The following is a 23,294-nucleotide window of genomic DNA, read 5'->3' on the forward strand; positions in this document are numbered from 1 at the left end:
AGCTCTCCATCTCTGTTTTGGCCCCAAGGTAATCGTCCACCATATGATGCAGACGCTGCCGATGTGATGTGGAAGCTGACAGGCCTGGGCGGTAAGGACTAAAAAAATGCCTCACTTAGGTGCAGTGGCGGCCCGCCCATAGGGGGCGCCCGGGCGCCGCCCCCCCTCTCCCTAGGTGTAAAAAAAAAAAAAAGTTAAAAAAAAAAAAAAAAAAAAAGTTAAAAAAAAACTAATAAAAAAAAAAAAAAAACGGGCTGCCGCCGCCGCCCGTTCTTCTTCTTCTTCTTCTTCTCCTTCTTCTTCTCCAGGAGATGTTGCCTCGACGATCTCCCTGGCCGGAATGCCAGGGACGCGCTGCGCTGCTACTTATATAGGGACAATGGGGCGGTGTCACATGGGTTGATGTCACATGGGTTGGTCACATGGGTTGATGTCACAGTCGCCATGTGACATCAACCCATGTGACCAACCCATGTGACATCAACCCATGTGACACCGCCCCATTGTTCTTCTATAAAAGTGGCAGCGCAGCGCGTCCCCGGCATTCCGGCCAGGGAGATCGTCGAGGCAACATCTCCTGGAGAAGAAGGAGAGGAAGAAGAAGAAGAAGAACGGGCGGCGGCGGCAGCAGAAGACCGGGCCACCGCCTCTAAAAGAGCTATAAGAAGGCGCGGTGGCCCGGCAGAAGAACCGAAGAGGGGGACAAGACCCCCGAAGTCGGGAGAAGAGGCCGGCGGCACGCCCCCCCTCCCCCAAGGCACCCCCCCATGTTGAGGGCACGCGGCCTGGTACGCCCGCTCGTCCCCACCCCCTTTCCTGGCCGGCCAGGTAGCGTGCTCGGATAAGGGTCTGGCGTAGGGGGTTCCCCTTGGAATCCATACCAGACCTAAGGGCCTGGTATGCTCTGGGAGGGGGAACCCACATCAATTTTTTTTTCCGATTACATAAGGGGTGTGTTTTATGAGAAGTGGGAGGGGCCAAAATGGTGGGCGGGGTCATGATGGGCGGGGTCTGGCGCCCCCCCATCCAAAAACTTCACCAGCCGCCACTGCTTAGGTGGACGCCTTCTCCAATGCTCCTCTCTTGACCAACAGAACACTCAAAACTACATTTCCATGTCCATGAGTCAGGAAGAACGTTCAATACAATCCTCTTTAATGTGTCCTCAAGAGATTTGTTATCTTTTGCACACTCTGTGGGGACGGGATGAGTTCTGAGACCATCCCATTATAACAGTGGTCAAGGAGGGTTGCCAACCAGTAATCATTCTTCTCCTTTATGCCCTGCATTCTTGTGTCTTTTCGTAGGCTTTGAAGCATGAGTTTGCCCATGCGCCTTGTTGAGGCTTGAGAAACAGACTCCTCGGGGTCATTCAGGATGACAGCATCTGGAACTTCCTCCTCCCAGCCACGTACTACTCCCAAGGGTTGGAAAGATGGACGCATGTCTTTCTCTTCTTTAAAGTGGTGTCTGGATAAAGTGGGCCTTGAGAGGAAAGGAAGTCCTCCTCTTCCTCCTGCTGCTCTGCCTCCAGTGCCCTTTCCATAATGCCACGCAGAGTCTGCTCCAGCAGGAACACAACACCTGATGCATGCACTGTCACGGCTCACCATCCTTGTGGCCTCCTCAAAATGGGGACAATACAGTGCATGCATCCTTAATAATCAGCCATTGGCGTGAGGAAAAAAGCTGAGGCGTCCTGAGTCTGTCGTTGTGCAGTATTCGCACAGGTACTCGCTGACAGCTGCATGTATAGCTGCTGCAGCATTGCCAAAGTCGAGTTCCACCTGGTGGGCATGTCAAAAATCAGGAGGTTTACGGGCAGGTGGAATTCCCGCTGAATTTCAGCCAACCAAGCACTGGCTGTGTATGACCGCCTGAAATGGCTACAGACTCTTCTGACCAGCTTTAGCACATCTTGCAACCTTGGGTACGTATTTAGGAAGCACTGCATGACCAATTGGGGGCACAACAAGCTGCAGCACCAAGCCCTGTCCTGCATCCTTTCGAGTTGCAAGTATCGTTACCCAGTGTGCTGTGAACAAAATATATCGTCCCTGCTAATGCTTGCTGGACCACGTGTCAGCAGTAAGGTGGATTTTTTTACCGCTGACTGCCTTGCCCAACGATGCCAGAACATTCCATTCCACGTGATGGTAGAGAGATGGAATGGCCTTACTTGAAAAGTAGTAGCGACTGGGAACCTACCATTGTGGTACAGCACAATTTGCAAATTCACGGAAGGGGGCAGAATCCACCAGGATGAAAGGCAGAAGTTGGAGAACCAACAGCTTTGACAACCTGCATTTAGACACTGGCCATGTGGGTGGCAGGGACTGTATTTTTTTCTGTTGCAGCAGATGGGGCAGAGAAGTTTTCCGGCTACAGTCTACAGCTGGTGGTGTGCTGCTGGCAGACGTGCAGCTAGGACCAGGGACACCCTGTGCTATACCATCATCCCTGTCAGTGGAGGCTGCTGAGAGGTAATGACTCGGTATAGCAAGGGCAGACTGAAGTGGGTAAGGAGGAGGAGGAGGGACCGATTTGTGCTCCTTTTGTGTGGCTTTTAGGTGCTCTTGCCAATGTGCAACATCGAGTGGTCGGATGTTAAATGCCTTGTTAAGCATGTGGTACCCAAATGGCTGAGGTTTTTGCCACGTTTGATGTGTCTGAGACACAGTTTGCAGATAGCAACAGTGCGATCTGCTGAAAAAAGCCCAGACAGCTGAGCTTTAAGGAGTGGGCTGGGAGATAAAAGCTGCAGAATGTGATGGAATAGGGTGGCTGCTCTCTACTCTTTCTTGATGTCGGCCTCCTTGGGGTTGTGCCGCCTGATCTTCAGTTTCCTCCTCTGCTCTATCTGGCACCCAAGTCGCATCAGTGACCTCATCATTATCATCATCTCCATCTCCTCCATCATCATCAATACCCCTGGAGACAACTTTGCAATACGCTGTGGCTTGGGGAACATGAAAGCCAATTTGCCTACCAGTGTTCCCCCCTCTCTCCGGGCTCACATTTCTGTCATCCTCAACCTCAGAACCAACATCTGAATCCAGTAATAGCTAGGCATCATCAAGTAGCAAGTGGCTGACGCTGTGGCCATGGAGGAGTCAGCTGAGTTGGGGCTATGGCAGGCATAGGTGTGGACAAGGAGGCAGGTGTATCCACCCTGACAACTGCAGGGGACTGCACACTTGTCTCTGCTTGCATGACAGAGGATGAGGAGGATGAGAAAGCCAGTCTACCACCTCCTCTGCATGCTGTGGCAGGATAGCATGGGCAAACTCAGTAAAAAGAGGAAATAACGCACAGGACTATATGACATTTAACTGGCAGTAACCCACACAAAACAATATGGTGTTAAACTGGCTGTAACGCACACAGAACTATATGGTGTTAAACTGGCAGTAACACACAACACTATATGGCGTTAAACTTGCAGTGTAATGCACACATGAGTAAATGGCGTTAAACTGGCAGTAACGCACACAGAAGTAAATGGCATTAAACTGGCAGTAACACACAAAACTATATGGCGTTAAACTGGCTTTAACGCACAAAACGATATGCCGTTAAACTGGCAGTAACGCATACAGAACTATATGGCTTAAACTGGCAGTAACGCACATAGAAGTAAATGGCGTTAAACTGGCAGTAATGCACACAGAAGTAAATGGCGTTAAACTGGCAGTAAAGCACACAGAAGTAAATGGTGTTAAACTGGTAGTAAGGATAAAGTAATCATGACAGTGTCCAATCATGACTCTGACAGTGCTTTGTGCCCTCATTGGCTGAAGCTTTCATTGCTTCAGCCAATCAGGGCTTACAATGCACTATTCAGCCCCGCAATGCATTGTGGTCGGTTCGGGGGACCGAACAAACGGTCGAATTACCCATTTGTTTGGATGTCCGCCGAACGTCTGAACAACGACAGTCCAGTCTGAACTTATGCTCGGGCTGAACCGTTCGCCCATCCCCACTACAGACTGCTCTGTATTTTTATGGCTTGTGAAAAAACGTTGCAGAACATTAAATATTTTAAGGACACAGTATAAACTGTGGTACTTCTTATAGACCCATCAGGCGTCTTAAACACTTATGTCTAGTTCTTTCTTATTGTGGTATATGACCAAAGAAATAACAGTGCATTATGAAGAGTATGAAGACTGATACATTATGAATACAGTTCTAATCTTTCTATGAACAGTCATTTTCACACTTAAAGTGATATTAAACACACACTGTTTGTCCCTTCTATTTCAGTATGTGGACGATTGCACTGTAATTATTTTAACCAGTTCCGGACGTCACATGCCGATGTACGTCGGCAGAATGGCACGGCTGCGCAAATGGGCGTACCTGTACCTGTACATCCCTTTGAATTTGCTGCCATGCCATCGCGTGCGTACTGCCTGGGAGCTCTACGAGTAGGATCGTGGGTCCCGCGGACATTGTTGTCCGCGGGGATACCCGTGATCGTCTCACGGAGAGGAAGAATGGGGAGATGTAAAAAAGCATCTCCCCGTTCTGCCTAGTGACACTGTCACTGATCATAGCTCCCTGTGATCGGGAGCTATGATCAGTGATCTGTCACACATAGCCCACCTTCCCTACATTTAGAACACATCCCTAGGACACACTTAACCCCTACAGCGCCACCTGGTGTTAACCCTTCACTGCCAGTCCCATTTACACAGTAATCAATGCAATTTTAATCGCACTGATTGCTGTATGGTGAATGGTCCCAAAATCACGTCAAAATTGTCCGACGTGTCCGCTATAACGTCGCAGTCACGATAAAACTTGCTGATGCTGCCATTACTAGTACTTTATTAATAAAAATGCAAAAAAACATCCCCTATTTTGTAGACGCTATAACTTTGGCACAAATCAATCAATAAACCCTTTTTTTTTTTTTTTTTACCAAAAATATGTAGAAGAATACGTATCAGCCTAAACTGAGGGAAAAATGTTTTTTTATATATTTTTGGGGAATATTTATTATAGCAAAAAAAATAGCTTTTTTTTCAAAATTGTTGCTCTTTTTTTGTTTAGATCGCAAAAAATAAAAACCGCAGAGGTGATCAAATACCACCGAAAAAAAGCTCTATTTGTGGGATAGAAAAGACGTAAATTTTGTTTGGGAGCCACATCGCACGACCGCGCAATTGTCAGTTAAAGCGACGCAGTGGCGAATTGCAAAAAGTGCTCTAGTCTTTGGCCAGCAAAATGGTCCGGGGCTTATTTGAAAAACAAACATCTAAGCACTTTTTTCCTAATAGATATACAGCTGTCACATGACCCAGCTCTCTCCCAGCCTCTCTGCAGAGAAACATAAGCAGGAGGAGCTTCTAGTTCTCTGCTGCTGGTCACATGTTCAAAATGAAAAAAGAGAAAAAAACAGCCTTTGGGATACAGATTAAAAATAAATAAATAATATCAATAAACTGTTTTAAATTGACATACAAATATACTGTATATTTGAAATCAAAACTTTATTATTTTGTGGAAATAACATGGTGTGGGTAGATTTTTGCCAGTCACAGGCCCTCCAGCCTGTTTCTTAGAATAAGAGGGAGGTGAAGCCTCTATTAATCTACATGCAATACCTGCCCCCATAGTGTTTAGCTGGTTAGTGAGCATGGAGGAGGAGGGAGGGAGTGGGCTGTCATTTTCCACTGTGTATACACCCACATGTGTGACTCTATAGTCACATGGGCTTCTCAGATGTGATAGGGAGGACGTGCTCAGCATAGAAGCTCACTGAAAACTGAGCATGTGCAGAGTTGCCACCACAGCTCGAAAATCCCTAGCTGAATTGGGTTTTTATTCTTTTGGTTTCACAGGAGGTGGTATTTACAGTTATAAACATTTACTAAAATGGATGATCACTTTCAGTATTTTTAAACTACACTCTACTTATTTTAGGGCCCTGCTGCCAACTATGATGGAAACTTCTACTTTATCAATAGCCATTACAGCTTCATGCACGTCCAATTTGTCATGTATGTACATTCTATACAGCTAATTTAAAAAAAAGTGGTTGCTGTTAGCAAGTAATTATTTGTGTTCGGAACATCAACAGCTTATGGAGTCATTGATAAATATTTAAATATATTGAACACATGTACACTGAATGATGTGTTTTTTTACAACACACCACAGTATGTCTTTCTTATTGACATGATCTGTTCCATGAACATAGATGTTAGAAACACAACCAGAATAGAGTAATGATGACCACTGCAATCCAAAGAGTTCGATTTATCTGTATTTTTTTTAGGAGAGAATTTTCTTCCTGCCATGTTTTTGTAAAGAACTAGTTACCTATTAATTTGAATAGATTTCGGATTTAATAAAAAGAAGTTGAAAAAGTCAAAGGAAAATGAGTCTGGCATGTGTGACTGACATGTATTCCCTAAGTGGTGAGCCTATAAGTCCTCTGTGAAGCAGTATTTCCTGAGTAAAAATAAGGCCCACCATGCAAAGCAAAGAAAACAGAAAGAGCAGTCTTATTGATTGCTCTCCTCTGACCCAGCCTTACGTTCATGCTTGCTTGATTCACTGGTTGGCCGTGCAGTCTCTGTGTTTACATCCTGTTTCCCTCTAATGAGCTCAGCAGACGAGAGGCTTAGGGGCCAATTCTTGATCTTTTTCACAGCATAGAAATCTTTTTTACTTTCATTTATTTAAGGCTGAGAAGATGAGTTTGATCAGATAAAAGCAAACATACACCACGTAGCAAGCAATAGTAATAGCATATGAACAACCAGAAGCTGAAAAAAAAAAAAATTGCACGTACACTAATACCTATACTAATAAATCGTTCATATGCTTAGGATACAAAGGGGTTGATTTACTAAAACTGGAGAGTGCAACATCTCGTGTCGCTGTGTATTGTAGCCAATCATATTATAACTTCAGCTTGTTTAATTAACCACTTTCAGACCGGACCATTTTGCTGGTAAATGACCAGAGGTCTTTTTACACTTTGGCACTGCGCTGCTTTAACTGGTAATTGCGCGGTCATGCAATGTTGTACCCAAACAAAATTTGCGTCCTTTTCTTCCCACAAATAGAGCTTTCTTTTGATGGTATTTGATTGCCTCTGCGATTTTTATTTTTTGCGATATAAACGTAAAAAGACCGCAAATTTTGAAAAAAAATGATATTTTCTACTTTTTGTTATTAGAAAAATCCAATAAACTCAATTTTAGTCATACATTTAGGCCAAAATGTATTCAGCCACATGTCTTTGGTAAAAAAAAAGTCAATAATTGTATATTTATTGGTTTGCGCAAAAGTTGTCACATCTACAAACTAAGGTACGTTTTCTGGAATTTACGCAGCTTTTAGTTTACGACTGCCTATCTCATTTCTTGAGGTGCTAAAATGGCAGGGCAGTACAAAACCCCCCCAAATGACCCCATTTTGGAAAGTAGACCCCCTAAGGAAATTGATAAGAGGCATGTTGAGCCCATTGAATATTTTATTTTTTTGCCTCAAGCGATTGAATAATGACAAAAAAAAAATATTTTTTTTTTTTTTACACAAAGTTGTCACTAAATGATATATTGCTCACACATGCTATGGGCGTATGTGAAATGACACCCCAAAATAAATTCTGCTGCTTCTCCTGAGTACGGGGATACCACATATGTGGGACTTTTTGGGAGCCTAGCCGCGTACGGGGCCCCGAAAACCAAGCACCGCCTTCAGGCTTTCTAAGGGCGTAAATTTTTGAGTTCACTTCTCACTACCTATTACAGTTTTGAAGGCCATAAAATGGCAAGATGGCACAAAACCCCCACAAATGACCCCATTTTAGAAAGTAGACACCCCAAGCTATTTGCTGAGAGGCATGTTGAGTTCATGGAATATTTTATATTTTGCCACAAGTTGCGGGAAAATTACAAACTTTTTTTTTTTTTTTTTCACAAAGTTGTCACTAAATGATATATTGCTCATGCATGCCATGGGCATATGTGAAATGACACCCCAAAATAAATTATGCTGCTTCTCCTGAGTACGGGGATACCACATATGTGGGACTTTTTGGGAGCCTAGCCACGTACGGGGCCCCGAAAACCAAGCACCGCCTTCAGGCTTTCTAAGGGCGTAAATTTTTGAGTTCACTTCTCACTACCTATTACAGTTTTGAAGGCCATAAAATGCCAAGATGGCACAAAACCCCCACAAATGACCCCATTTTAGAAAGTAGACACCCCAAGCTATTTGCTGAGAGGCATGTTGAGTCTATGGAATATTTTATATTTTGCCACAAGTTGCGGGAAAATTACAAACTTTTTTTTTTTTTTTTTTTCACAAAGTTGTCACTAAATGATATATTGCTCACGCATGCCATGGGCATATGTGAAATGACACCCCAAAATAAATTCTGCTGCTTCTCCTGAGTACGGGGATACCACATATGTGGGACTTTTTGGGAGCCTAGCCGCGTACGGGGCCCCGAAAACCAAGCACCGCCTTCAGGCTTTCTAAGGGCGTTACAGTTTTGAAGGCCATAAAATGCCAAGATGGCACAAACCCCCCCCAAATGACCCCATTTTGGAAAGTAGACACCCCTAAATTTAGGGGTACACTAGTGAGACTAGGTAATAAATGGCGGGTGCCCTGAAACTATAAAAAAATAACTAACCAACCAGCGTCACCTGTAACAGTTATATGGTGATCACAGGTGAAAGGGTTAACTAGGGGGCAATCAGGGGGCTTTATGCGGTAGTATATGGGGGTCCCTGGCGCTATAAAAAGCTGCGGCGAACCTAAATACCTACCTGCCTAACTAGCGTCACCTGTGACACTAATACGGCGATCAGAAAAATGATCGCTTATTAGGCTGGGTTCACACTGGAGCGATGCGGAAACGCCGCGAATCCGCGGCGGGTTCCCGCATCGCATGCCTCCCGGCGGCAGTTCACACTGCCCTATGCGAACTGCTGGGAGTGTCAGTGAAATGTTACTGACACCCCCAGATCAGTTCGCATATCGCAGTGCGATCTGCAAACTCGGATCGCATGGTGTGAACACCCATGCGATCCGATTCTGCTGCGGGCCAAAAAAAGGGTCCCGTGCGAATTTGCGGCGGGTGCGGCGGGTGTGGTGGGTGCGGCGGGTGCGGCGAATGGCTGAACTCGAATCGCACAGAGATCGGATGTGATTTGCACTGCAGTGCGGTGCGAATCACATTCGTTCTCATAAACCGCTGCAATGTGAACCCAGCCTTAGTGACACTGGCGACGGGGGGTGATCACGGGGTTAAACCTTTATTGGGGGGGTTAGGGGGGTACATTAGAACTAAAGGGGGCTAACTCTAACTGCCCTAACAGTTATTACAGTCACAAATGACACCAATGCAAAAAAAAAAAATGACATTGGTGTCACTGTGACTGGGGGGCAGGGGTAATTGGGGGGGTGATCGGGGGGTAAAGGGGGGGTGTGAGTGTGCCTGGCATGTTCTACTGTGTGTGTAGAGTGTTGGTGCAACTCACCGATCCGCTCTCCTCCGTGTCGGAACGAAAAATACCGACACGGAGGAGAGAATACATCACTTCCTCTCCTGTGTTTACATTACAGGAGAGGAAGTGATGTCACGGGGGATTTCTATTCGTCGGGAGCGATCGCGAGGGGGTGGCCATGAATGAATGGCCGCCCCCTCATCCCGGATCGCTCTCGAAGGAATGCCGACCGCCGCAGGCACCGGGGGGGGCCCGATCGGGCCCCCCACCCGCGGGCAGGCAGGGACTTATATATACGCCCATATGCCTGCCCGTGCCATTCTGCCGACGTATATCGTCGTGCGGCGGTCGGCAAGTGGTTAAAGTGTTGATGTTTTTAAAGTGGTTATTGAAATCTGAACAAAGCACATGTATCTGTAGTGTTTAATTGTTTCTCTCCAAAGCTCTAAATCCTCATACACACAGGCAAAATGTCGGGAGACATTTGCCAGTACAATAAATACTGGCCGCCATTCTACCCGTGTGTATCAGCTGGCTTCTGTCAGACGTGCATGCTGGAAAATCAGTAGCTGACCGATTCCCGATCTTAGCTAATGGCAAAGGGACGCTGTTTGGAGTGTTCTGGAGGGGGGGGGGTCATCTCCATCAGAACACAACAACTTAGTGGGGGAGATCGCTCGACTAACCTTGTATAGTTAGCTGTAATTTTTTTCATGCAACCCAAAAAAAATGTATCGTATACCCAGTGGCGTTTATCTCTGGTGCTTCATTCCTCTGGTATCAACATGAGTCACTTCTAAAGAAGTTTTCCCAACACATGAGATAACATTTGTGTTGGGGAGGAGAGCTCAGCACACAGTTTTGGTGCCATGTGTGAAGAGGGGGTGTGTCCCTTTCCTCCAATCAGTTCTCACAGAGCTCTAACTGCAGCTCCCTGCCCCCTCCTCTTTGTTACTGACAAATGCAGAAGGATTTAACATAAAATCAGCCCTTTTGTAGGGATGTACAAAAGAGAAGACTGCATATAAACAAGTAAAACCTATGTAGGAGGATTTGTTTCATCTCTGTGTATCACCTGAGGCTATTCACTTTACTGGGTATATGAGAGGGTTTACAACCACTTTAAGCTTTGACAAAAGAAAAACGGAAAGCTGATTGGTTGTTATGCATAGCTGCACCAAATTCCACGCTTTCTCGTTTTGGTAAATCAACTCCAATGTGATATAAATATAGGCATAGACTCTACAATTTAAAATGTCATTAAAGGGAAACTACATAAATCCTCTGCAAAGTTTAGCATCTGGTGTTTGTTTACATTCAAAGGAAAATAAAGGAAGAGCAGTTGACATGTCAGTGCCTCTTTTGTGAATTTTGAACCTGAGCTTCACCATGGTGCCTACAGATACAGAGGTTACAGAGGTTAGTGAGGGCATTTTTATTTATTTACTGCTTAATTATATGTAAATACGTTATATGTCCATAGACTGAGCACAGGTGCACCATAAGGTCTTGTAAAAGTAACTGACAAGTGTTTGATCAATTGAATGGCACTCCAATGCACTAAACCAACACACCTTTAACTCCACTGAAAGTTAACATTGCAAACTAAGATCAGGAACTTCAGCGCTGACATCTTTGTGAAGAGACTGTTCTCTCTACAAAATTCAATAAATTTGAAAATTAAAAATGGAACAAACAGATAAAGCCACAGTGTTTTGTTAGCTTTGTCACACTACCGATACAACCTCCCTGCCAACACATGGCCAATTCCCACTAAACCAGCCAAATTTCGATCCATGTATTGAACCGTAAAATGGAACTTTCCATAAAAGATAAAATACAAACCTCATCCCACTGTAAGAGGTAACTGGTGATTTTTGAGCCATTATCAGTTGGTGCCTATGAAAACAAGAGAAAACAATGCTTTAAAAATACATGTATAGCAAAACAAAAAAATTTTGTTAAAATGAAGGGTAAAGTGGTATTAAATCCAAAACCAAAAATGTAATATATTGCAGCTTACCCATCCTTTATATGTGGTGGCTGCATTCGTTTTCTTTTTCTTAAAGCTATTTTCCCTCTGTTTTTACTTGGTGATCTGGCCACTTACTGTAAGTGCCCTAACTCTGGACAAAGAATAACAGGGACACCTTTGGGCAGCAACATTGTCAGTCTTGTATTGTCAGATTTAGATACACTAACAAATTGAAGTCAAACTCCAGCTCACACTACAGTTACACAAGCAGTTACAGCAATGATTTTTTTTCCTTTTGGGATAAAGGTTTTTCATAGAAAAAAAACAAAGTGATTATTAACTTCCTTGCCAGTGGTCAATGGTTTCCCAACATTCTAACTGATACAGCACACCCGCAGGATAGCTTGTTCTGTTAAAAAAAAACAAAAAAACAAAAAAAACAGACATGCTACTGGCCAGATCACCGGGTGAACAAATGGAAAGAAAGCCTAAAAATGAAAATGAATGTAGCCATCGGATCTATGAATTGGAAAGCTGCAATATAATAAATGTTTCCTTTTGGGCTTAATACTGCTTTAAATAAATAAGCTATAGAGTTTTACAACACACAAAAAAGTACTAAATTCTAAATCTTTATGGGGTAATAACAAAGCAGCGAGTGAAGATGAAGCAACAACATCTTAAATCACTCAGCAGCTTTAAACCCACCAAAGGTAAATTCTTATTATCTGCCATCAACAGCTGCACTTTAACACTTTTAAAATAATCAATGTCCTTTGTTAAATACACATTCATTTTATATCTATGTCTTTAATACACACACATATATATATATATATATATATATATATATATATATATACACACACACACATATATATATTTATATATATATATATATACATACATATACACACACACTGTGAAAGTACTCAGAGTGTATTACAAAAAGGTTAGGCATCTGGCATCTGCTCCAGACTTGCAAGTGGCATGCTGGGAGAAGGATAAACATTACAGTACAGAGTGTGGTCAAATAGATTCCATAAATGACAGAGCTGCAGGTGAATTGACCTTACCTTCCACTGTAGTGTGAGGGAGCTTTTGGTTCTGTGAGACAGCTTAGGCGGGAAAGGACATTCTGGTGCACAGCTGTGAGTGGTGAAAGTGATGGGTTCTGAGCAGGATCCCTTTAATGATTTGTTTGTTGTATATACCCTAAGAAAACATACATTACACACAGTATGAGATATAAACTTACCAAATATTAACATTTAATAGGAAATAATTAAAAGTAAACCTTTAAGCACCAAAAATGCAAGATGTCACATATTGAAAAAACATCAAGCCTATGATCCTAGTACTAGTAGCTGCAACAGCAGCAGCAGCAGTTAGAAAAATGTCTAGTTAGGCTGGGTTCACACCGCTGCGATGCGGGAACGCCGCGAATCCGCGGCGTTTTCCCGCATCGCACGACTCCCGCCGGCAGTTCACACTGCCCTATGCGAACGGCTGGGAGTGTCAATGATATGTTAATGACACCCCCAGATCCGTCCGCATATCGCAGTGCGATCTGCCGACTCGCACAAGAATCGGATCGCATGGTGTGAACGCCCATGCGATCCGATTCTGTTGCGGACGAAAAAAAGGGTCCCGTGCGAGTTTGCTGCGGGACCGCTGCGAGTTCAGCCATACTATCTGTATGGCTGAACTCGCAGCGCTACGGAGATCGGATGTGATTTGCGGTGCGAATCACATCCGGATCTCCCCCCGCAGCAGTGTGAACCCAGCCTTAAGGTGAACCAGCATATGTCTTTAATAGATATTTCCTAGTCTTGACAATAAGTAAATAGCATAATAAAACAACCTGCAGAGTTTAGCTGTTTCCAAGTAAGCAATAGCAGAACCATCAAAGATTATACGTTACCCAGAGCTCTGGAGGATCTTCTTAGTTGTAATCCAAGACAAGGGTCACTTATCCCATTTGGGTGGCTTGCAACCATTATTGATTTATTTTTTATTTTTATATAACAATACTACCGTATATACTCGAGTATAAGCCGAGATTTTCAGCCTCTTTTTTGAGGCTGAAAGTGCCCCCCTCGGCTTATACTCGAGTCATCGCTGTCTGCCCGCTCGATCAGCGTGTCGAGCAGACAGACAGCGGCCATTCTGATTCAAAAGCCGCGCCTCCGGCTCCGCCTTCGCCTGTGATAGGCGGAACACTGAATTTCCCAGCAGCCTGTGTTCCGCCTATCACGGGCATCCGCTCATCCTCGTACTACGGACGAGGATGATACGACGTCCGTGATAGGCGGAACACAGGCTGCTGGGAAATTCAGTGTTCCGCCTATCACAGGCGAAGGAGGAGGCGCGGCTTTTGAATTTTACAATGGCCGCCGACGAAGAGGGCACGGGACGGAGGCAAGGCAACGCACGGCACGGGACAGGACGGGACGGGACGGGACGGGACGAAGGCAAGGCACGACACGGGACGGAGGCTCGGGACAAAGGCTCGGGACACAGGTAGGCTGGACACACACACACACACACACACACACACACACACACACACACACGGATGGAGACACACACACACGGATGGATGGATGGATGGAGACACACACACACACAGGGATGGATGGATGGATGGATACACACACACACAGGGATGGATGGATGGATGGAGACACACACACACAGGGATGGATGGATGGATGGATGGAGACACACACACACAGGGATGGATGGATGGATGGATGGAGACACACACACACAGGGATGGATGGATGGATGGACACACACACACACAGGGATGGATGGACGGACACACAGGGATGGACGGACACACAGGGATGGACGGACACACAGGGATGGACGGACACACACACAGGGATGGACAGGCATGTCTCACCCTCGGCTTATACACGAGTCAATAAGTTTGCCAGTTTTTTTGGGGGTAAATTGGGGGCCTCGGCTTATATTCGGGTCGGCCTATACTCGAGTATATACGGTATATGTATTTCTTTAGATAAATTTAATGTGATTTTATTAAGACATTTTGCCATATGTACATGTAGACCATGTCCGTCACAAGTGGCAGAGGCTGGGACAAACTATGAAAGTGCCAGAGGTGCTCATAACAGTTTCACACCCATGGTTTAAGTCTCCCTTTTATTTAAAAATAAATACAAAAAAAAGGACCTCTGAGAATAGGGAATTGGAGATTAAAAACTGTTACTACATTAGGGAATACCAAGTACACAAAGAATTAACTTCCAAAGGGATCTTGACCACTAATTTTGTAAACATAGTTAACTTGTTTGTAAAGAAATATGGGGCAGCCATTATTAAAGCGGTTTTGTACCTAAATTTTTTTCTTCTTATTATTTAAAGCACATGCTAACATACTTACAGTAATGAACACTTAAATAAAATATTATTCAGTACTTACCTTATATTTCTGATGTTTGTGCTGACTTCTGGGCTGTCCTCCCGTGGGAGTAGGCGTGGCTATCGGCCTCGCAATGGTCCCTGGGAAATTTCTAAGCTATTTCCCAAGAATCCATGGGGGACATAGTAATGCCGAAATCTCGTGAGATTTCGGAAGGAGGACGCCGGTCACGTGACGAGTTCGTGTCTGAAATTGCCATTTTCAAAGTGGGCAGGCAGCTGTATCTGCCATTACCACTATAGCTATCAGTGAGCATGCGCGAGATGGAGCGGTGGATGCTGGGAGCCCAGCGTCATCGCATGCAGGAAGTAAATGCCTGTGGGCTTCAGACGCCCACAGTAAAAATGGAAACCGCCGGACTGCTTTTTTAAAAGTTATCCAAAGCAAAAAAATCGTCACGCCGGGGGTCAAAAACACGCCGATCGTGAATGCTAAGAGACGGTAGGAATCGCCCACCAGTGACACAGGTAAGAAAAAAACAAAACCGCAGCGGAATCCCGCTTTAACCTGCTTTTAAAGTGTGGAATTTGGATGAAGGGTTGTTGAACTTGACTAAGAATGAAGCCAGTGAAGTCATATAAGTCTGACACAGCATCCTACATACTTGCTTTAGATCACCCACCCACTTAGCTTTGGAACCATTACCTTTTGTACCACCACCCCCTCCCTTTAGAATGTAAGCTCTACGAGCAGCGCCCTCCTGTACCTTTTGTATTGTACTGTAATTGTGTTGTCCCCCCTATACATTGTAAAGCGCTGCATAAACTGTTGGCACTATATAAATCGTGAATAATAATAATAATAACTAGGGATCAGGAGAACAGTCATTTAAGGCTGGGTTGACACTATTTTCACATGTGGCTCACAGCAAGAGTCCGGTGCGTCCTCATTCACCGCTTTGGGTCCAATTTCAGCGCAAATTTTTGGCTAAATTCAGACCTGAAAAGGACCAAAAGACATACAGGGCTCCTGTGTAAATTCACACCAGAGCCGCAGTGGAGAGATGTGAACCGGCTCCATAGACAGCCAGTCAAGATCTCCTGCTATTGCGACTTGGATGTTGGGAACCCACATCCAATTCGTAATAGTGTGTACCCAGCCAAAAAAGGTTGATTAGAAAAGTTAGCTGCCGTTTTTCTGTTCTCAAAGGATCCCCTTCTTAGGGAAAGCACCCCAAGCTCTGCTGTAGGGGATTTCACCACCTGAATACTTGCAGAAACATGATTTGATTCCCCTTTCTTTATTACAGTATTTTAGACTGGTATTGAACAGTATGCTGCACTTTATATCACAGAGTGTTGTTTTTCTAGCCCCAAAGCCAGAAGCCTATAACTCACCTGACATGGTAATCTGTTGCCGGCCTGAGGTCTTTCAAATGACATTCTAATTCTTCTCCACTGCAAGAACAAATTACATATCAAAAGAAAGCAATAAAAAGGTTGAAGCTAATATGGGTTTCTGCCCTACACTCTAACATTATCATCAATATAACAGACAAAGTAAGGGAGTAAAGCTCATCCATCTGCCTAGTCAGGACTTGAAAACATTCCTAATACATGTAACAGGTTTATAACAAGTACAAAGAATAAAGCTTTTATGAGATGTAAAGGCAGATATATACAGCACAGCCTTTATTGACATTTAAGTATGCTTTACAATGTCTGAAATGAACACTATGTACAGCAAACAAACTATACTTGTCAGCTAATGACCTGCAGGGGAAGTTCAACGTGTGTACAGCATGCAATATGTGCTCTTTATTACCTTTATTGATAGAAGGCATCACCAATATAATGGTTACCTAACATATGTTTCACAGTGGAAGGTTTTACCTGTAAATAATCTTGTACTTTCCATCTCTCCCTTTGTCCGATAATGCAACCTCGTAACTACAAGAATACGTGAGGCCATTACTGGATTTCTCTCCATTTGGATAGCAATTGGCAGGGGACCATGTCACTAAAGCTGTTCTTGATTGGATGTTAGAAACCTGAAATAAATGTAAAATAACTGCTCCTTCCATTTCCATTTGATAAAATGTACATTAGCCATATTTTACAAACTGTCTGTGCACTGCCCTACACTTATGTAGAAAGTAGAAAGGACTCTGGCTTAGCAGCTATAAAGATGCTTTTATTTTTAGAGCTAATACAAATAGGAATCCTTTGGTTTAGACCAGTGGTCTCAAACTGGTGGCCCTCCAGATGTTGCGAAACTACAAGTCCCATGAGGCATTGCAAGGCTGACAGTTACAAGCATGACTCCAACAGGCCGAGGCATGATGGGACTTGTAGTTTTGCAACAGCTGGAGGGCCACCAGTTTAAGACCCCTGGTTTAGACAAACCTTACTGGGAGTTTATGCCTTTGAAACCATGAGTGGCGCAAATGTTATTACTAGCAATAGCAGACTGATTAGAAAATATGCAGTGATTGAAATAAAATAATAGAAGTAGGTGTAGCGTAAATGACCAACTACTGAAAATGTATAAAAATCCCTATTTTTTTTTATCAATAGGTTTTCAAATATCGCAGTTCTCAGTTAGATTTATAATTTTCTACATGTCAGATCCATACATATTCCAGAGCCAATCTGAATGGAAACCGTTCACACTAAACCGGTAGTACTATAGTGTAAAGTGGAGTCCCACATAATCACAGGGAGAATACAGATAGTCTATGATGATAGCGCCCTTTGGGGGAACCAAACCATTCTATGGCTACAGAACCTGTCATCATTGTTATAATAGATTTTCTGCTAAAGAACGGGCCTCTTCCAATCAAACATTAATGATTGCTAGATGCTTTATGAAGACGGTATCTGCTTTTCAATACTGTCAGCAGTCTTGATATACCTTCAAAATTACATCCTCTGATACAGAGAAGATTAGCATGGCCCCTGCGCAAGGATGACACGCAAATTCGTGAAGCGTTCCATATTTTTTGATATGATTGTTGCCCTACAATAACTTAGACCTGTGAAAGGTCACGTGGTAAACTGTGTTGAAACTCCAAACTTCTAGCTCCTCTTTTCTTTGTCTTTGTTCTACCACCTTATTGTTTCATTGTTCTTTCTATCCTTTATTCCTTCTATCTTTGCTTTATTTTTTACTCCTTAAACCCTCTTATGTTACTCACTCATTATTCTCTTTTAATCTACCTACAAGACATACTATACATACGAGGATGTAGCGCTACAAATATTGCCAGATTTGTTTTCAAACCCGGGGTGGGTGGAGGTTTCCTCCCTCTGGGCACAGCGAGTACCCACTAGGGGTGCCGGGGGGGGGGGGGCCTCTTCTTCACGCTGGGGAACCTACTGGATACACAGGCTATTCTTATCATTTCCTGACTATCGTATTGATAACCCAGCTGCGATGCACTTTTGTTCTTTGTATATCTTTGTTTCCGTTATATATCCCTTATGTGTCATCATATGCTACGACTCTATATTGTACACGGAATATTGCAATGCTATGTATGTAGGTACGTCTTTGTTATCTTGTATGAAAAACTTTCAATAAAAAAACTATTGCAATTAAAAAAAATAAAAATTACATCCTCTAACCTGCATTTATAAAGAGATGGTACAATTAAAATGAAAAAAAGTAAAGAAATTCTGTGTTAAAGGGGCCCCCTCTTTCAGGTATCTGTCTCCCTGCTGACCGGCGCTCCAATTCCTGGGAGTATTTGAGCATTGCAGACTTTCCTAATAGCTGGAAAAAGCCAGCAAGATGCCTTCATTGAAAAACAGCTGTGCACCATAAGATGATTAGGTCCATCTAAAAGTCATGCAAATAACATTCTGCCTTTTTTCTGGGCTCTGGATTTCAAATTGAAAAAATAAATAAAATAACAGGAAAGCCTTGGTCTTTTACAGTCAAAAGCTGGCTGTTTATCTTAAGAGCATTAATGTGGTGATTATGAAAACATGAATAATTAATATAGAGGAAATAGGGAACTCACCTAATAAGAAGTCAGCTAAACTAAGGGCTTCATCTTAATAGCAGAAACGAACGTAAACAAAGACCTACTCAAATTTATAATTGGCTTTGACATACTGTTTGCATGCAAAATCAAACCTTGCATACCAATTACTTCCAGACTCTTTATTTTTACACAATTCTTAACATTTATATGGTAGATTTGCAATGTAATCAAAAATGTATGGGACATGTAAATAACATTGTCATATATATGCAAGTGTGTCTTTCCAATTGTGTATGCCTATATATATATATATATATATATATATATATATATATATATATATTAGGGCTGTTACGGAATAAAATTTTCATGTTCGATTAATCGATTATATTTAAATCGATTAATCGACTAATTTCGATTAATTATAACGCACATACAGATCCAACTACTTTTAGCTGCGTTAGTCAGTGGTAAATGTGGTATACACTATATACAATCACCCGACACTAGTTTGTTTCCACAATCCATGACCTAACTCCACAGTTCACACAAATACGTTTTAAATTCAAACTGTAGCACTGACGTAAGTAATTTTTTTTCCACAGTAGCGTGACAATCCCTCCACCTCCGGTCTAACTAATCACTCACACCTTATGGCATGGACCCCTGTGCAAACAGGTGGTCATGCAAGCGGGTGTCAAAAGGGTTAACACGGACCATAAACTTCTCTCACGCTCACCGCTTAAGTATAAGATTTATTTTTTGTGATCAAACACAAACTACTCACATAAAGATGATAAAAACACAGCATGTAAAGCCGACAGTCGTGTTAGTTCCATAGGGCAGCAGCAGGTGATCTCATGCGTAGCTCCTCCTCCGTACGCGCTACGTTCAATCAGAACTTCAACATCACCAGACTCCTCTCCCCTTCCCTTCCTTAGCAGACAGAGGTACTTGGAGAAGGGGGGAGGAGTCCAGTGATGAAGTATATCACAAAAGTGAGTACACCCCTCTTTACATGTGACAACACTAAAGAAATTATACTTTGCTGAAATGTAGTGAGTGTACAGCTTGTATGACAGTGTGAATTTGCTGTCCCCTCAAAATAACTCAACACACAGACTTTAATGTCTAAATCGCTGGCAACAAAGGTGAGTACACCCCTAATTGAAAATATCCAAATTGGCCCCAAAGTGTCAATATTTTGTGTGGCCACCATTATTTTCAAGCATTGCCTTAACCCTCTTGGGCATGGAGTTCACCAGAGCTTCACAGGTTGCCACTGGAGTCCTCTTCCACTCCTCCATGATGACAACAGGAAGCTGGTGGATGTTAGAGCTCCTACACCTTCCATTTGAGGATGCCCCACAGATGTTCAATAGGGTTTAGGTCTGGAGACATGCTTGGCCAGTCCATCACCTTTACCCTCTGCTTCTTTAGCAAGACAGTGGTCATCTTGAAGGTGTGTTTGGAGTCGTTATCATGTTTGAATACTGACCTGCGGCCCAGTCTCCGAAGGGAGGGGGTCATGCTCGGCTTCAGTATGTCACAGTACATGTTGGCATTCATGGTTCCCTCAATGAACTGTAGCTCCCCAGTGCCGGCAGCACTCGTGCAGCCCCATACCATGACACTCCCACCACCATGCTTGACTGTAGGCAAGACATGCTTGTCTTTGTACTCCTCACCTGATTGCCACCACACATTTGACACCATCTGAACCAAATATGTTTATCTTGGTCTCCTTAGACCACAGGATATGTTTCTAGTAATCCATGTCCTTAGTCTCCTTATCTTCAGAAAACTGTTTGCAGAATTTCTTGTGCATCATCTTTAGAAGAGGCTTCCTTCTGGGAAAACAGCCATGCAGACCAATTTGATGCAGTGTGCGGTGTATGGTCTGAGCACTGATTGGCTGACCCCCACCCCTTCAACCTCTGCAGCAATGCTGGTAGTACTCCTATGCGTCTATTTCCCAAAGACAACCTCTGGATATGACGCTGAGCACGTGCACTCAACTTCTTTGGTCAACCATGGCGAGGCCTATTCTGAGTAGAACCCCTGTATGGTCTTGGCCACCATGCTGTAGTTCAGTTTCAGGGTCTTGGCAATCTTCTTATAGCCTAGGCCATCTTTATGTAAAACAAAAATTCTTTGCCATGAGGTGCCATGTTAAACTTCCAGTGACAAATATGAGAGAGTGAGAGTGATAACACCAAATTTAACACACCTGTACACATTCACACCTGAGACCTTGTAACAATAACATGACACCGGGGAGGGAAAATGGCTAATTGGGCCCAATTTGGACATTTTCACTTAGGGGTGCACTCTCTCTTGTTGCCAGCGGTTTAGACAATAATGGCTGTGTGTTGAGTTATTTTGAGGGGACCGCAAATTTACACTGTCATACAAGATATAATAAAATATTTACAAAAATGTGAGGGGTGTACTCACTTTTGTGAGATACTGTAAGGTACTTTTACATAGTTATATACATTAGTTGTTAAGGTTGAATAAAGACACCAGCAGTTCAACCTGTATGTTGTGATCATTAAGATGCCCATCTAAAAAGTTTTTTTTTTAACTATTGACACTCCCTGCTGATGCCACTGATTGTGGAAGAGAATTCCACATCCTTACTGCTCTGACAGTAAACAACCCCCTACGCAGTTTAAGTTTAAACCATTTCTATTCCAATTTTTAATGAATGGCAATTTGTCCTTTTAAACTCCCCCCCACGGAAAAGTTTTTTTTCCCTATGCTAGGATCACCAGTAAGGTATTTGAATACCACTATCATATCTCCTCTCAAGTGTAAAATTGTGAATTTGACGGAAGTAACATGTCTTAAAAGGGTTGGGACAGGGCCATGTTTATCAAAGTATAGCACCCCCTCTTTTTTTAATAACAGTCTGTAAATGTCTGGGAACTGAGCAGATCAGTTGCCTGCATTTTGGGAGAGGCATATTGCCCCATTCTTGTCTGACATAGGATTGTAAGTGCTCAACAGTCCTGGGTCTTCTTTGTTTTATTTTTCATTTGAAGATGTGCCAAATATTTTCAGGTGGTGAAAGGTCTGGACTGCAGGCAGGCCAGTTAAGCACCCAGACTCTACTAGAAGGCCATGCTGTTGTCATAGATGCAGTATGTGGTTTAGCATTGTCCTGCTGAAATATGCAAGCCATTTTTCCCTAAAAAATACATTATCTGGATAAGAGCATATGCTGCTCTAAAACCTGGATATATCTTTCATCAGTCATGGTTCCTTTCCAGATATGCAAGCTGCCCATTCACTCCACACCAATGCACCCCATACCATCAGAGATGCAGGCTTTTGAGCTGAGCACTGATAACAAGGCTGATAGTCCCTCTTCTATTTTGTCCAGAATTACGCAGTGCCCATTGTTGCCAAAAATATTGTCAAATTTTGATTCTTCTGACTACAGTTTTCAACTTCGAACAGACCATTTTAAAGGGCACAGAGAAGATGGCAGTGTTTCTGGATCATGTTCAGACATGGCTTCTTCTTTGCATTATAAAGCTTTACCTTGCATTTTTGGGTGGCACAGCAAACTATGTTTACAGACAGTGATTTTTGGAAGTATCCTTGAGCCCATGCAGTGATGTCCATCACAGAATCCTGCCTGACCGGTTTTTAATGCAGTGTTGTCTGAGAGCCTGAAGACCACAGGCATCCAATATTGAGTCTCGGCCTTCTCCCTTGTGCACAGAGATTTCTCTAGATTCTCAGAATCTTTTGATGATATTATATACTGTAGATGATGATATATTTAAAGTTTTTGCAATTTTAAGTTTAGGAACATTATTCTGAAAATGTTCAACAATTTTTAGGTGCAGCTTTTCACAGACTGGTGAACCTTGGTGCATACTTCTGAGGCACTCTCTGGTTTTCTAGAATTTTCTTTTCAAGTCCCGGTTCACACCAGTGCACTGTGCAATATCATATGTCATTCGAACCGCACTGCAGTGCAAATCACATGTGATATCTGTGCGATGCAATTTCAGCCATACAGATAGTATGGCTGAATTCACATCGCATTTGGACCAACCTCGCACAGGACCCCTTTTTGGTCTGCACCAGAATCGGATCACATGGGTGTTAACACCCATGCAATCTGATTCATGTCCGAACTGACAGTTCGCACTGTGATATGCAAACTGATTTGGGGGTGTCATTAACTTTCTATTGACACTCCTAGCAGTTTGCATAGTGCAGTGTGAATTGCGATGCGGGAACTCACAGTGGATTAGTAGGGTTCACGCATCACCCTAGTGTGAACAGAGCCTTATACCCAATCATATTGCTGACCTGTTGCCAATTAACCAAATTAGTTGGAAAATGTTCTTCAAGCTTTTTTTTGTTAGTACCATTAACTTGGCCATCTTTTTGTTGCCCTGTCCCAACTTTTTTCAGACGTGTTAATGCTATCAATTTCAA

At 43.2% G+C, this 23,294-nt stretch overlaps 1 protein-coding gene and 1 pseudogene across 2 annotated transcripts in view; one reads left to right on the forward strand and one right to left on the reverse strand.

Annotated features, from left to right (window-relative positions):
* Positions 1-23,294, reverse strand: part of FNDC3B (fibronectin type III domain containing 3B) — a 467,960-nt gene that overhangs the window by 171,159 nt on the left and 273,507 nt on the right. For both annotated transcript variants that reach the window (XM_077487969.1, XM_077487970.1), the window contains 4 exons: positions 16,738-16,895; positions 16,243-16,302; positions 12,531-12,669; positions 11,325-11,378 (listed from right to left, as the gene is read on the reverse strand). In XM_077487969.1, coding sequence (XP_077344095.1) covers positions 11,325-11,378; positions 12,531-12,669; positions 16,243-16,302; positions 16,738-16,895 — 411 coding nt within the window. The remainder of the gene's footprint in view (positions 1-11,324; positions 11,379-12,530; positions 12,670-16,242; positions 16,303-16,737; positions 16,896-23,294) is intronic.
* Positions 17,750-17,847, forward strand: LOC143990689 (U6 spliceosomal RNA; annotated as a pseudogene).

Source organism: Lithobates pipiens, unplaced genomic scaffold, assembly GCF_037356315.1.
Source record: "Lithobates pipiens isolate NorthernLeopardFrog02 unplaced genomic scaffold, aLitPip1_a1.2 Scaffold_18, whole genome shotgun sequence".
In the NCBI taxonomy this organism is placed as follows: Eukaryota; Metazoa; Chordata; class Amphibia; order Anura; family Ranidae; genus Lithobates; species Lithobates pipiens.